General features: G+C 37.3%; 1 protein-coding gene across 1 annotated transcript; it reads right to left on the bottom strand.

The window, feature by feature from the left end:
- Nucleotides 1-505: 505 nt before the first annotated feature.
- On the bottom strand, nt 506-10,301 carry LOC147864948 (mitogen-activated protein kinase kinase kinase YODA-like). Its single transcript, XM_087317625.1, has 10 exons — nt 9,319-10,301; nt 8,193-8,421; nt 7,778-8,106; nt 7,252-7,339; nt 7,093-7,155; nt 6,818-6,978; nt 5,796-5,871; nt 2,370-2,429; nt 2,119-2,226; nt 506-1,908 (listed from the first exon to the last, which is right to left on the bottom strand). The coding sequence occupies exons 1-10, from the start codon at nt 9,858-9,860 to the stop codon at nt 1,294-1,296; spliced, it is 2,271 nt and encodes a 756-aa protein (XP_087173751.1). The 5' UTR covers nt 9,861-10,301; the 3' UTR covers nt 506-1,293.
- Nucleotides 10,302-16,668: the final 6,367 nt, after the last annotated feature.

Raw genomic sequence — 16,668 nt, 5'->3', positions numbered from 1 at the left:
ACATACCATTGGAGGCGAACAATCATCGGTATTTACAAGAGAATCATTAGCTCTAGATGCTGAAATGCAAATTTGGGGTAGTCAACAAGCCTAGAACCTTAGCTTTTTGCATCCATCTAAACGATGTGGACTTCAACGGACTTCAGTCAAATAAACTATTAATGGACTTCATTAAGGTATGATTATATATGCTTCCCAACAAATTCATATGAAGAAGTCGGAGAAAGCACAAGTACAATACAAACAATCAATAAACGGGGTGAAGATTAGGTTCAACCTAGAGTGTGCCAGCTCTCATTTCACTATATGGTTTGTATCAAGTAAGAAAACGCAAAAAATAGATGTGAGTTTGTTTTTTACGCATTCACATTAATGTGCAGCACTGAATGCAAGCTGTGTTCAAATTGCATTGAATTTATATGATTGAGAAGATCATGAACTAAACGCCTAAAAAACCCTAGCACATAAGGTTCAGTTCCAGATGGTGAGAAGCACTAGAAACAGCTTTTAGAATCAACAAATATATTACCAGTAGTAAGAGTAGCATACAAAGGCAATGGATTGCACACTCACAATCCATTCCAATACAATACACACTTATATGGGTTAGAGCTATATACAGGCGGGCAGCGTCCGGGCCATAAAATTCCTGTATCAACCATCAAAAATGCTTAGGCACTGTAAAAACAAGGTAACTAATGAATGGTATGGTGTGCTGTTTTTTCACATGTTCTTTTTGTCTCCTTGAAGGGCTCAGTGAGTTAGTTTCGTCTAGTGGATTGGGCCTTTGCCTATGAGCCACAAGTCAAGAGTTCAATTCCCACCCCTGTCTTGTCTGGTCTTCAGGAAGAGGAACAATACAAAGACAAAACAGTATGTGGTGAAGGAAATGATCTTCCATATGAGTGTCACAATGTCTACTCTTTCAAAGTTACTTGTCATTCACGTAATAGGAGGGCAGCAGCAGGAGCAGGAGTCTGAACAGATAACGTGTGTCTTACAATGCAAAGGCCAGAACCAATAGACCACCTCATAATTTGTGTTTTACAGCGAGAATAACTCTTCGGGTTAAGGATAACTAATGAAGAAGACTTACCTTGTTCTATGCTCGGCAGGTCCCTACGACATTGCAAGCAGAATCCTCTTTCTTCCCCATATCATCAATTTACATCAACAAGATGTACAGTTGTATCTTGTTACCCTCTTCTTTAATATCTGGAAAAAACTACAAATGAAAACCTGCAGACAGAGGGATCATAGGAGCGCACGCATGGAAAAGAATGATGGCCGATATCATCGATACCGTCGAGGGGATCGCATTGTTCGCGACTCTCCAGGTATCATACCATCTACAGGTACATGTGCTGGAGCCAAACCGTCCCTCAAAGGTAAGTTTCGGTGCCTCGGGCTGCTTTCCGGCGTATATTGAATGGGAGCTGAACCATCCCGCAAAGAAACATTCCGGTGCCTTGAGCTGCTCTCTGGAGTATGTTGAATGTGGCTAGGTTCAGTTCCAAACCCGATTGGATGTGACTCTCCAATCACTCCATCTTGAACCAGTGGCATACCATCCCACAAAGTGAAATTTTGATGCCTCGGGCTGCTTTGCTGAAAGTGACCAGGTTCAGATCCAAACCGGATCATATGCAGCTGTGTATCACTTCGCCTCGGTGACCTTGGAGACATTGGAGACCTAAGAGTAGACCTCTGTAGTGCCTCTGATAATACATTTGAGTTGGACCTTTCTACTAATCTAACAAAAGGGTGCTCTAAAAGTTGGGCAGCTGTTGGTCTTGCCCGTGGCTCACGTTGTAAACAACATCTCAGAAACGTCTTTGCATCCTCTGATAAGAACTCCGGGATACTTGGCACCTCTCTGCTATTGCCAATTTTAAAAACAGCTGCTATCTGTAAGTTTAAAACATGTCAACATAAACAGAAAAAATGGAAGATGAATAAAGAAAGTATCTAGCAAATGAAAAAACAACCAACAATGCCATTCAATCATGTGTCTCTATGATTTTGGTTTTTATTTTAATTGGGATAGTTCAATTATGTCTAGAATTTCAAGTTGATGATTCAAAATCATTAGAGTAGGTATGAATGAAGATATTTTACCCCTTCAAATTCACTCCATGGTGGTTTGCCTGTAGCCATTTCTAGTACTGTACATCCAAGACTCCATATGTCGACCGCAAAATCATAACCATTTTTGTTCTGAATAACCTTCAATGAGACAATGTGTCCACTTTCAGAATTAACCACATATCAAATGGAGTTACAATGTTGTATACATGACAGCGAAACTGTTTATTATATGAAATTATATTAGTCCTAGCAATTGAAACCATGGGCAGAAATGATAATACCTCCGGAGCCATCCAATAGGGACTTCCCTTGAATGAAAGAAGAAAAGACTGCTCTGTTATCTACAATAAGAACAATCACTTTATGTAAACCCATAAGCCAACAAATAAGAAAACAATTTAGAGCAAGAAAGAAAGGACGGAAGGAAGAAAGATATATTAACGTCTTTTAAGAGGCCAAAATGGCCTATAAGACCAAATAAGAGATTACATCTTGAGTGTTGTCTCGTCTTTGAGAACAAATCAAAATAAAATAAATACTACACAGTAAATATAAAAGTAAATAAGATGAAAAGAGAAGAAACGAGGGAATCTGGTTTTTGGCACACGTGAGATTCTCAAGTTAGGTATATTGTAGCTTTTGCCTTCGAAAGATCTCTAACATAGGTCGATCCAGAATGGAAATGTCTCCGAAGCAAGGGAAGCACCTATGATGGCGGGAGATAATGGCTTTTATCTGTCGAGGGCGTGGTTCATGGGGGCGGCCCGCGCCTACGTGCACAGCAAATTGCTATTGCCCGATCAATTGTAACCCCTTTGTCATGTCCTGGTCTGGAGCCCATTTGTGTATCCCGTGATGGACTCGTAGGATTAGTAGGAGTGATGGGGCTAAAGAAAGTTGTGATTGTTCTTTGTGGATGAGCTTGTGTGGATGTATTCATCAACAACTTTTCCCAATGTCTCTTGAGCTCTAGCAAGAAAAGTCCTAGGCGTCATTGGTCCTCATATTCCATTACCTTGCGTAGTGGGCCAAAGCCTTGTTTAAAGAGGCAATGGTATCTCCCTCTGATTTCATAAAAGACACTACAATGACAAACATAGTGTTCCTCAGATTCCACTCCTTCATGACACATTTGGCAAATTCTCTTTTCTAGAGGTAGTCGTGTATATCTACCTATCTCAATCTGTAGCTGATGTGATGAAGTTCTTAGCTGCCCTATCACACTACGCAACGCATAGGATAGATGTATGTCCATATAAGGTGGCCTGATGACGAATCCATCTTCCGATGTATGTAAGAAGTGTCTTATAGTGGGCCATCTTTGTACCAAGTGGTATTTTGGGGCTGATCCATGTTATCTTGTTTTCCAAGTTAATAATATCAGTTCGGATCACTCTATTCTCTTCCACTTTGGTCATATTTAGGTGGGGACAGTCCAAGCTATATTGGAACAGCGGTAGTGCATTTATACTCATGAGTCATTCACAACTGAAGGCCACCATTGGTCCATCAAACAAATCATGTCCAAGTGTATATCCTCTACAAACAAGAACAAAAGAAACAACAGGGGATGTGAAAGTTCTCCTAGTCTAATGTTCTTTCCTATGCATGATTAAGAAGAAAACCATTGTATATGCTGCTAGAAAGAGCAAACCCGAGGTCTATGTGGAAGTTTTTGAGCAGAATTCAAGAAGTACTATCACAGCTAATATGACAATAATTTTAAAACTTTTGCTTTTTAACTGTTGACGTAATTTTAAGCATTTTATGAGAGAACATCACCCAACAGAGAATCTCATCTGTATATACCTCAATAAGGTGGATCTCATCTGTATATACAACCACCTCACAAATAAAGTGATACCAGTCACAACAATATCCTTTCTCTTTGCATGTAAGAGCCTCTGCTATAAACCCAAGTCTCCAATCAGCCATTAGAATTTACAGAGAGGAAAATGGTTTTCCAGCGAAGTCAGGTAGAACTTGCTTGCCTTTTCGATATTCTGTTTCCAACTCCAGGTATGACAAATACATAGACTCCTTCTTCTATAGCCACCAACATCGAAAGCACAAACAGATTTGCTACTTTTCTTTTCTTTTTCCTGCATAGGGCTATAACTAGTAGCAAGCCAGATTTTTACTATCCCATGCACACAGTCAAATCTCACTATATGCACTAGTTTACTAGATGCCACTGCAGAATATAGTGGTGAATGCATAATAGCCTGGTTTCTGCCGAACAACCTTACTGACTGAGCTGCAACTGTCTAGGTATTTGTTATCTTTATCTTTACATTGGTTTCATCCACTTCAGTTCAAGTTAGTTTCATCAAAACTAACTTGAACTATCTAGGTATTACTGACTGAGCTGCAACTGTCTAGGTATTTGTTATCTTTATCTTTACATTGGTTTCATCCACTTCAGTTCAAGTTAGTCTCATCAAAACCGTTATCCTACATGACTTTGTCTATAACCCAAGTACACGTATTTAGGTTTCCATGGTCTTCCTCCAATTACAATGACTTTGTTGAACCCATCCTATAATATAATTGATACTTTTTAGACATGTGGTGAACCATCTGTCTCCAGATAATTAGTGTTTGTACTCTCTTTTTTCTGAAATATTTTTGCTAATACAAATTCTCCATCTTGTTGTGATTTCTTTTCTCCGTGCATTTATCCAGTTTCCTCTCCTTCCTAATTTTCAAGGCCCTCTTTTTCTTCCCTCTTACAATCTATGTGTGTGTGTGAACATCATTTATTATTCTCAAGGCTCAATGGACGGAGCCTTGCATGCCAGCAAAACTATACAATTTTTTTATTTAATGTTGTTTTGAAGAAACAAATCTTCATTTATGGAGAACAAAGGGAGGGCCATATGTAGTGCAGCTTTCTAAATGGAATGTTATCAACATACAAAGTTTCTAGTAATTCGTTATTGTTCAAACTTCCCAATCATTCATAAGAAGCTTTCAATAAAGCTCGACACAACAACCCCAAACCATTGAGAGGAATTTTGAAAGAGTTCATTGCAACTTGCATGACTAAATTATAAAACCCCAAATATGTATATCATTGGATTAGAATGGTTACATATAGGATGAGAGAAACTCTTTATATTTGATGTGAATGGTCTTCTCTAAGCTTTTGACAAGATCGATATTCAAATGCAAACAGATTTTTCAAGAGTTTTTAAAATATTTATTGTGAACATGGATAGTACAAGTTTATATCAAATTTTATTTTGATCATTGGTAAGTTCCAGCATGACATTTTAATGAGAGATATTTCTTTGTGGTATCTTTTTAAATATGTCAGAACTACAATGGAGGCAGCTTAAGATTTCTATGATAGATTAGAGAAGGGGGTTACCTCATGTAAAGTATTGTTGTCACAGGAGAAAACTCATCTCCTTGAATCGAGCAATACACATTACACGAGCCCAACAATATATAAATATGCTGTCGATTTAGACTCTATTTATATAAATTTGGACTCTATTTACAAGATTTCACCATGTTAAAAGTTCTTTACATGCTTGTGTGTCTGTGTGTGTGTGTGTGTGTGTGTGTGTGTGTGTGTGTGTGTGTGTGTGTGTGTGTGTGTTAGGAATACAATCTCTCTACAAAAATACCCATCAAACTATCATTCCCATTCAGTTGCATAAATATAAAAGTATCAAAACAATGCGATGAAAAAACCATACATGTTTGGCCATTCCAAAATCTGCAAGCTTCACTTCCCCTCCTTTGTCAACGAGGATATTTGCACCTTTTATATCTCTGTTAAGCCAACCATACAATTTCATATCAAAGACATCCAAATAACAAGAGCATAATGAATGCACTAATTCTAATTCAAGTCCTTAGAGCATCCCGGTAAATCTCATGAAAATATCTGGGAAAAGGTACAGTACTTAGAAGTAATCATATTTAGGACAACTATCCAGACTGCACAAGTCTACATTCTGTTAATAAGCTCAAGATTGTCAAAACTGAATGATTGCCCATTCCATTTATACGATTATAAGGTAATCACATTTCGTGAAAACCAGATTAAACTGAAGATTTTTCTTTCTTATCCTTGAATTTTTGTCACACACTGTCAACAATCCATCATATAGGGGAGAATTCCAATTACTTCATTTTCAGTGCAGCATTTAACAGAACCGATCCAATGAATATATGCTTGTTTGGGTATATACTAACCATTCTTGTCTGGGAAAAACTAACCCAGGTTTTTTATTGCTATAGGGCACTCAGAAAATGTGTTGCATACTTCCTATTCCTAGAATCATGCTTGTTTGCACGATGTGAGTCCAGGCTTGTAATTGTTATTGGCTACTCAGAAAATATGTTGCCTACTTCATATTCAGAAACTATTGGTCATGTATCTGCAATGGTTAAAAGGAAAAGATGGTAAATTTCCCATTCCAGAAGCAATGATTCCTTGCATCCTAGTTCTTATTATTATCTCATCAGAATCGAGAACTAATTTCATCCCCCTACTGTCATAACAGATGTAAAAACCAGGCAGCTGCTACACAATTCTCAATATCCAAATTCAATCCTTCATGTTTGTATACAGTATACTCTTGCATTAGTAGAAGTCCTATTAAACACACTTGACAGCTCTCCCTCTCATGCTCTACCAAACGCCATCCTTCATTCATGAAAGTTAAGCATATGCTTCTTCAAAAAGGTTCTATGCCTATAAAAACAAACACACCTGTGCACAGTGTGTTTTCCATGAAGATAAGATAACCCCAAGAGGATTTGACGGGTGTAGGCACGGATGCAACTTTCACTTAATGGGCCATATTGTTGGATAATGTTGTGAATTGAACCATTAGACATGAACTCGAGGTAAATAAAGAGCCGATCTTCAAACTGTAATACCATATTCACAGGTATCAACAATAGTTGAGAAAGAACTTTGATAATGTATCAAGACCCTAATATAACATCATTAGAATATGCACCAAAAAAGTTCTGGAAACATACCATCTCAGATCCATAGTATTGCACAATATTTGCATGTTTCATCTGGCTGAGAAGAGAGATTTCCTGAATGAAATAAAGATCATAATTTAAGACCAAGAAAGTACTTAAGTAGTGTATGGTCTAGATCTATTATGTAATGAGTCGGAGCATAATAACCACCTGCATTAATTGCTTCGCACTTTCCACTGAGGACTCATTATCAGGAATGATTAGCACTTCTTTTATCGCACATGACTGTCCATTTTCACTATTTTCACAAACATAAATCTAATTATTAAAACCTCAACTGCAACATCTATTTAAAATTAACTTGATGACTTAAATAATTGTGATTACTGCCAGCATACTCAGAAAGACAATGCCTGTGAGAGTGTGAATATGTGTATACATTCTTCCTAGAGGTTATGAATTAATGAGTATAAATATGCAAGTTTCTAAATCATGGATGTTCAAATCATCAACAACTTTCAAAATGAAATGCAGGGGGAAATCCCACTTGATGGTGCAAGTGGAGGACATATTACATATATTTGTTTAAAATCATTGTTTCCTACTTGTCTTTGATGGAGAGAAAGGGACAGATACATTTAAAGTTCATTGTATTTGCTGAACTGCAGATGGGAAGAATCCAAAAACTCCCATTTTATCATCAAAGGAAACAAAGGAAGGAAATATAAATATTTACCTATGAAAGCCAGAATAGACTTGACCAAATGTTCCTGAACCAAGAGGAGACCCTTTGCGCCATCTGGGTTGAAGATTGGTAGATCTTTCTGGACTGCGAGGGATAGATGTGTATGGCGAAGAAGTAGGTGATAAAGGAAGTGGAGAACCATTGAGGGCACCCGGGGGCAAAGGTAAAAGATGAAATTCTTTATCCTGGAAAAGGTTAGTACAGTCTTGGACTCCCAGCTTTGGATGAAGCGGAGAAGCTGCTGTGCTTTGTATCTTAGGAGTTGGTCCAGGACTCTTCCTTGGACTATGAACTGGTAATGCATCTGGATTTTTTTGTGCCTGTTAATGAATATACATTAGGTACAGAAGACTACTAAACAATATTATTAACTAAAATGAAGATTGTATGAGGATGAAGATCTTACATAATACGAGGCTCCCACTGGCTCTTCTCTCCTGAATCCTGCTCCTCTTGGACTCCTTATGGGATTTTCCAAAGGGCTTATTGATGCATTTCTTGGTATTATAGAGCCTCCATGGGGACCAGATCCCCGCAGAGGAGATGGGAGGCGCTGGCTTTCACAAGTATTGTCTTGAGAATGCTCTTGTCTTTGTTTGCCATACCTCGGAGATAAGGTAGCACCAGTTGCTTTCCTGTCGCCAAAGTAAGACCCAAAAAAGATCATAAACAAAGTTTGAACAACAAGACTTGCACATCTTACAATGAGGATTAATATATGCAGACACGCAAAAGTAGTCCAAACAACAAGAATAGCACACTTTACAATGAGAATATAGATAAGCACTTAACTTAGCAAACACTCAAACACCACATCAGTGTGAGGCCTCACTATCCCTTTCAGTTGTAAAACAGAGGTGGAACAACCTTTTGCACATTTATCATCAGAATAGTAATCACTGTTAAGCAACATCTTTGGCCAGAGACAGCTAAGAAATTGGTGGAATTCCATAGAAATCAAGGTTTTTGGACAATGAACCGAAAAACATTGTAAAAGCTTTTCTACATTCCTCATCACATACGGTAGAGACCTCTGTGAGAGTATTGTACACATAATATCTCCTTTAATCTCATCTCATTACATATGCTTGGTAGTAGAGACCATCGCGATGCAATCCCAATCACCTTTACATTTAATCTCATGTCATTATACATACTGGTTAAAGTAGAGAGACCTTCATGATGGTATCAGATAACCTTTCCATTTAAGCTCGTGTCATTATAATGCTTGTTAAAGTGGTGACCTCTACTCAATGCTACTGCCATAGTTTCCATTTAATCTCAATAAATGTTTCCATGCAAATCTTGTGACACTATATATGCTTATTGTTCTGGGTCACCAGATTTGGCGACGGTGTGTGGCGGTTGACCAATGCCCGCAAATGTTTACCAAGCTGCCTGCCATGGTGCTTATACAAATCTCTCTCCCCCACAATCTCATACAAACTAGCACACCTAGATCTACTTTACGCCATCAGGGTTTCTATTTAGTTCATGAGGAAGAGACAAAAAATTCAGGAAAAAAAAGGTACCTAGATCCATTCAGGGTGGCAATTGCACTGCCACTCAGATCAGCCACTGCACGACCATTGGGATCAGCTCCAGGGGTAACCATAAATGATTGCAAGAAGGGGTCCCGAGGAGGAGCTGACAAGCTACTCTCTTGAGATCCAGCACTCGACGTTGATCCTGAACCCGAGGTTGACCCCAATTGAAAGTCAAAATCCTCTTCTTCAGCATTTGAAGAACCGATCATAGGAGACTGGACAGGCACAGTAGAATAGCTTGCAGTTTGTGGTGCAGCTGGGCCCATCTGTGACGAGGAAGAAGAAGAAGGTGAAGGCACAGATGGTAATGGATAGGGTGTTATGGGTGAATCCGATGATCTTGTGGAGGATCCTTCATTGAAAGAATCAAGATTGAATTTCCTTAACTGTTCTTCTCTCTCAAGATTCTTTGATTTTTGCTTCCTCCAGGCACCATCCAAGATCCAGAGCCCACCTTTCGTCTTCTCCCCTGATGTAGAAGAGGGAGAGGATTTCGCCCCCCCTCCGCCTCCAAACCAGAGGTGCATCGTTGAGAGACGAAAATAGGGTTGTAAAAATCGAGCCAAATTTTGAGATTTTTCTTTTCTTTATCCAAAATTGAGCAGCCTGGAAATGGTAATAATGTTGCCGATGATTTCCAATAGGTCTACCAGATTCGAGGGCCAGCGGTAACAATGACTTTTTATAGGTCTATCAAATTCAATCGCCAATCTGATGGTGATCGAGTTCACTATGTGGATGGTGTTGAATGATGGTGACGATGCTCTGTTCAGAGTAAGGTCTAGGGTTTCGTCGAATAACATACGCAGGCTATGTATACATGTAGCCTTCATGACCCCCACAGAAAACTAAAATTCTCCGAATTGGGTTTTCGAAAAGCTCCACTTGTGTACGGATCGATCAGGTCTGAAGGTGGTCATATGCGGCCCCCCCCCCACCCTCGTCAGAGATCGGTGGGGAATGGAATCCTGCTAGACTGCTAGAAACGAGTCAAAAAGGAAAGGGCTCTCCTGCGTAGAAGCATCCTTCTAAAACAGACAGACAGACAGACAGAGATCAAAGAAGACGAAGGAAGGAAGATACGCGTCTTGCAGAGACTGACAGAGAAGGGGAGGAGAAGAGAGAGAGAGAGAGAGAAAGAGAGAGAAGCTCTTCTCTTCTCTCTGCTCTATCTTTATTTACGTATTTACATACATAGATTTGTTGTTTTTATTTATTTACTTATTTATACTTGTTGTTTTATTTATTTACCTATTTATATTTGTTGTTTTATTTATTTACATATTTACTTGTTTATATTTGTTGTTTTATTTATTGTTTCTTTGTTTCTTTGTTTATTGAGCTAAAAAAATATGTTGGTATGTACATATGTAATGTTTGTTTTATATCCCCCCCTCTCTCTTTCTTTGTTCTTTTTATTTGTTTTTCTACATATGATAGACATACACCACCACTACCATGCCCCCTCTCCTATGTGTATGTGTATGTGTATGTGTATGTGTATGTGTATGTGTATGTGTATGTAGGTGTTATGTGTATGTGTATGTGTACGGGTCATGTGTATTGTATGTGCATGTGTATATGTCTGTGTCTACTATCTATCTCTGTCTATGTATATTTGTACGTCTATGTCTATAACATGATGTGTTGGTGATGTTAGTGGTGTCGGCAAGCCAGTGATGGTGATGGTGTGCGTGCATGCGTGTGTGTGTGTGTGTGTGTGAGAGAGAGAGAGAGACCAATTGTTACACGGTGTCCTTTCTGCAACTTGCAACCCACTTACACGTTCGTTTGCTTTTTGCTTTCAATATGTGGCCATGCATGCACGCTCACTAGTTGACCTAGAAACCATGGATTGATTTCGGTTTTTTCCCTTTTATAGTCAATTGTGTTTCGTTTTAGATTGACTATCTCATCAACTCATATATATATATATATATATATATATATATGCTTCTTCGACCACGAAAGGGTGTTGGAGAGAGGTTGGAGGGGTGGGCGGAGAAAGGAAAGGGGTGGGTCTATTAAATCGATTGCTTCAAAGTCAATGAAGTGAATTTGTGGTGCACAAAGCATGACTTCTTTCTTACCTTTTTATTGAAGATATTCTTCATGTTGACTAACACCACCACCCCTATTCATCACATGCAACCCAATAAAAAAGGACAATGAAGTACATAATGGAAATTAATGACGCCTCCGTGGTATGATAAGCTAGTCTCCTCTCCTCTTAATGATTTAAACAACATTGTGTGTGTGTGTGTGATCCCCAAACCTTTGTGTACAAAAATCACATACATTTGGGAGTCCAAAACCCACTGGCGGTCCTTTGGCCACAAATTGTAAAGGTGTATGTTTTGTTATACAATATCATGTTGTCGGTTGATCATCTAAATCTACTTCATCTCTGCCAATCTTTACAAGGAGATAAATTTATCTGCTATAAAAAATTGTGATTATTTTATGATCCCAAAAGATTTATCTACTTTAGTGAGGTTGTTGTGTTAGCTCTTCTCGGCAAGCAAGTGATGGGGGGACTCTATGCCAATTTGCAAAATCATGATTGTTTCTTATGGCCGTTGCCTCTCTTATATTTGGTCATTCATAGTTTTACAAGAGCGATATCACACAGGATCCACAAGTTGAGCAATCTCTGGGCTTTTTCGAGACCCAAGTTAGTGGAATGGAATCTCATAGTGTACGTACATATTATCACTCTCTTTTAGCTAAAGTTTAAACTATATTAGCATTGACTTAAAACAGAGGTGCATTGATAACATTTGCCTTTTGAAGGGTGATGCTATCGTTTTTACTCCTATTATTTATGCAAAAATTATCCACTTGAGGCTATCTTTTAAAGAGCAAATTCATAGTGTGCATTATTGCAAAGTAACATTATGAATAGGTTTTATAATGAGCATAAATCAAATCCATTGCTTCAAGCCATCGAACCAACAAGCTTAACGTCGCAAAAGGAAACCTTCACATCATCATGTTTTACATTTGAATTTAGAACTTTCATCAATAGCCATGTGATTCTCTAAACAATTGGGTGGAGATGCCTAAAGTCAAAGTTTTCACATTGTGTTGTATATAATGTTTTGTTTTCAAACTTTTCGGTTGAAGAAAGCGAATTTGTAAAGCAATACTTTCAAGGGGAAAATGGAATTTTTAACATCCATATTTGGAGGCACAAATTGTTTAACCTGCATGATGTGAAACAAAAAAAAACATGGAAATCTTTCGTTGCAAAGGCAAATGATGATGGTAGGTGGCAAACTGGAAAGTTGGCCATGACATCATTGAGTTCGTGCATCAACTCATTAATATGCCATTGTAATTTTGTTAGATCAAATTGATGGGGAGAATCACAAGAAAATCATTAGAATCCAATTTCCATACATGAAAGTAACCATACATCTAATGTTATGGAGTACTTATGGATCCAATGGAGATTTGAATTGCTTTTAAAAATGGGCTTCAATGCAACAATTCTAGCACCATTTTTTTCCCCAAACCCTAGCAAGATCTAACATTGTGGACCCATTGGAGATTTTAATTGCTTTTCAAAAATGGGCTTTGATGATATAATACTAGCACCATTTTTTTCCCAAACCTAGTAAGTTCTAACATTGTGGATCCATTGGAGATTTTAATTGCTTTTCAAAAATGGGCTTCAATGCAACAATACTAGCACCATTTTAACCTAGTAAGTTCTAACTTTGCTTTATACACAATGTCTGCAGTATCACATGTGGGGTTTCACATACAAGGCAATGTTTTCACTTTGGGCTTTCACACATAATGTATATTATGTTTTTGAGAATTTTGGTAGTTTTTCTAACTGTTATTATGTTTTATAACTATACCTTAACTTTATGTTTTATTGTAATTACCTTATCGCATAGTGGTAAGTTATTGACTTTATGTTCTATTGTAATTACCTTGTCTCATAGTGGTAAGTTATTAACTTTATGTTTTATTGTGATTGCCTTATCTCATTGTGGTAAGTTCTTTAGACTACTACCTCTAGGTATTGGGTTCAACACCCAAATTTCTCACTTCCCTATAACTTCATACATATCCTCTTAATTTACTCGATGCCACCATGCTCGATCTCTCTCATGAACCCAAATTTCGCACTTCTTTATCACTCTATACATATCCTCTTAATTTACTAAATGCCACTATGGAATGTGGGGGTTGAACCAATAACCTTGTGGTCTCCATTGGGCAACCTTACCATCTCTCTATTATTTTTTATCGTAATTAGCTTACCCTATCGGTAAGTTGTTATGCTACAAGCACACTACGTCTTGGGTTTGAAACCCAAATTTCCACCTCTCTATTATATACTTCATACATATCCCTTGATTCACTAGATGCCACTATGGAATGTGGGGGTTGAAACCATGACCTCCTGGTCTCCATCGGGCAACCTTACCATCTCTCTCTCTCTCTCTCTCTCTCTCTCTCTCTCTCTCTCTCACACACACACACACACACACACACACACACACAAACACATAAATAGGACGTCGTCACTAACCCATCCATTTTGCCTCTAAGGAGAATATGGGAACTTCATGGTTGAATAAACCTCACAATGAAACAAGCACGTAGAATATTCGACTCAATCCACTGAGAAATATCATGTGGCATGGCAAAATGCATTGCTAATTTGCTTGCATTAACTCCAACTAATTCTTTACAAACTTCATACAAATGTATGCTTGCCTATGATAGGGAAAGAGCACTTGACTTATTGTAATATATTAATATTATTCCAAATTCTAGTTTACATTACGCACACCTTTTCAAATGTATATAAGGTTGCATTGTTGCCCTTTATATATTCTCGTCATAGTTTGTGACAAAACAATATCATATCATAGACCTTGATAGTTGAAAAATCCATGCTCAATTTGAAAAATGCCCAATATGTATTAATCTTGAAATAATCAAGTATAAAAGCGTGATGTGGTTGAAGTTTTACGCCAAACAGACCAACGATTGTAGATTCAATTCATGTGTCTTGTAAAGTCCACTCTAAAGTGGGTATCAAGGATCAAGACAAGACAATACGCGTTAAACCAGAATGTGAAATCATTGCCTTTATGTCATTCACCCTTATTATTGTTTATAGATTCATACCTAAGTTCAAACATTGCCTTTATGTACAAGATGATGTACTAATAAAGTCACATGAGAATGTGGGTTCGGGTCTCGAGCAACATGTTTTCGTTTTTATCATAGAATTTTATTTTTTCAATAATTTAGTTTGAGATTGCACACCTTAATATTTACTCCGAAAAATGTTGTACCATATTACAATGATTTGTATGGGCAGTTTGCAAAGTGGAATAACTTATTATACAATCATAGAAGAAGAAGAGGAGGAAGAAGAAGAAAAGAATTCATAATACAAATTTAAGATCATCATTTTCTATTGGTAGGTTACTTGTCTACATAAAATTAGCTCATGTTTAAAGGGCATAATGCATGCTTACGAAATACGTTGCATGAGGAATATAGACAACATCATATAGAATTGCGAAAAATTCATTGCCCATTTAAAACAAAGCTTGTAGTCTTTACATGTCCCTTGGACAAAGGATTTATGAAAGCATGTATCAACAAAAAAGATGTTTTGCGTGCTTTCTTCATGGGGATGTTGTTGGTGGACATGTTATGATAAATGACAGGCCATCATCACTATTTTTCCATTTCAGCTTTCTCCTTATTTAACCCAATTATTTTATCATGTCTACCTAACTTGTTGATACATCGTGTATTGTGATGTACATATTAATTACATCATACAAATATAGCATGCATTGAATTCATTGCATCATTGGTGTGATCCACTTAACCAATTCTTAAGAACAACAATAATCTTACAATAATAATGTAATCAAGATGTGAGTGTACTATTGGTTGTGATGTCTCGTGCTTGTAGACAATGTATTTGTAGCTTTCAAGGCTTTTGAAGAAAGCTTGTTAGATAGATAGGGTATACATTATGCTGCCAAATCCAAAAACATTTCATGTTATACATTTGCGTTATCATTCATGTAATGTGTGATATAGATATGCATGCAATCAACAAGCATGCCCATGTATTGTTGAACAAATGGACTTTAGTCAACATATATCTTGAATTATCCTAGTAAAGAACTTTGTCAAGTAGGTCTTTGTGCTTTTCTTGTTAGGATTATGAAGAAGTCATACTCTTAAATAGGTTTATGAAAATTAAAATGAACATAATGGGAAGTTTGTTTATCTAAAACAATGCTATCATTTCTGTTCATTGGATTGTGTAAAATGTGACAATGCCTATGTTGTGAAGCGATTTCTTATATTTTGGAGCAAACAAATGTCTCACACATAAAGTCAATGTTGTAAAGACATTTTTTGGAGTTTTGGGAGAAACAAAAACAATGTACATAACCACAAGTTGAAGTTATGAAGAGTTATTCCCATAACTAACTAGACAATAAACAATGCTATCATTTTTGTTTATTGGGCTGTGTAAAATGTGACAATGCCTATGTTGTGAAGCAATTTCTCACTTTTTGGAGCAAACAAATGTCTCAGAAGTGAAGTCAACGTTGTAAAGACATTTTTCAAATTTTTGGGAGCAAACATCAGTGTACATAATCACAAATTGAAGTTCTGAAGAGTTTTTCCCATGACTAATGAGATATTAAACCCATTGCTTGGCAATTGAACTTACCCATTCAACTTGGGTGAAACAAAATTTTACCATTACATCTTTCATGTTTATATTTCAAACTACAGTAATGTAAAAGACAAAAACTGGATAGTCATAAATAAAGCCAAACTTTTTTTCACGTGGTGTTAATTGAAAACATGTTCTAGTCAATCCTCCAAGCAAAAGTACAATTGTTTATCTATATACATGTCTATCTTCATATAGGGATATTGATTGGATACCCTTTGCAAAGTTAGCACCCTTCCCTAATTTAGTTGTGAATGCCAATACTAGAAAGGATATTTCATCCTTGGATGCACCTATGCAAAGCCTTAGACAAGATGAATAGGTTGACACCAAGGGCGCCAACCAACCCATTGGGTTTATTGTTTAGGCACATCCTAAAACACAAGCTAATTTGACCATCGATACATTGTCATCAACACAAGGATCATCTCTATAAAATGGCTATGAGGAATGAATCCCAATATCAAGCCTTTGTCCAGTTCCTAGACAACGCGTAGTCCTTGTAGACCACCCTAACACCCCCATTAGCTCCATGTCAAGTAATTTCCAAATACTTCAAAAAGTCACCTATTTCAAAACTTATTTGCATTGGA

This window comes from Azolla caroliniana, unplaced genomic scaffold (genome assembly GCF_043228905.1).
Source record: "Azolla caroliniana isolate FFs.n. ecotype wild unplaced genomic scaffold, voAzoCaro1.0.p SCAF_4, whole genome shotgun sequence".
Lineage (NCBI taxonomy): Eukaryota > Viridiplantae > Streptophyta > Polypodiopsida > Salviniales > Salviniaceae > Azolla > Azolla caroliniana.
Note: the sequence above shows the minus strand (reverse complement) of the source record. Positions and strands in the feature narration are given on the sequence as shown.

Bases quoted from the DNA above. Each gene is read 5' to 3' on its own strand.
- LOC147864948 (XM_087317625.1), bottom strand. From the start codon at position 9,860: ATGCACCTCTGGTTTGGAGGCGGAGGGGGGGCGAAATCCTCTCCCTCT. The intron at 6,979-7,092 runs GTATGTTTCCAG...ATGGTATTACAG, and splicing joins AATACTATGGATCTGAGATG to TTTGAAGATCGGCTCTTTAT. The intron at 2,430-5,795 runs GTATGGTTTTTT...TTCTTATTGTAG, and splicing joins ATTTTGGAATGGCCAAACAT to ATAACAGAGCAGTCTTTTCT.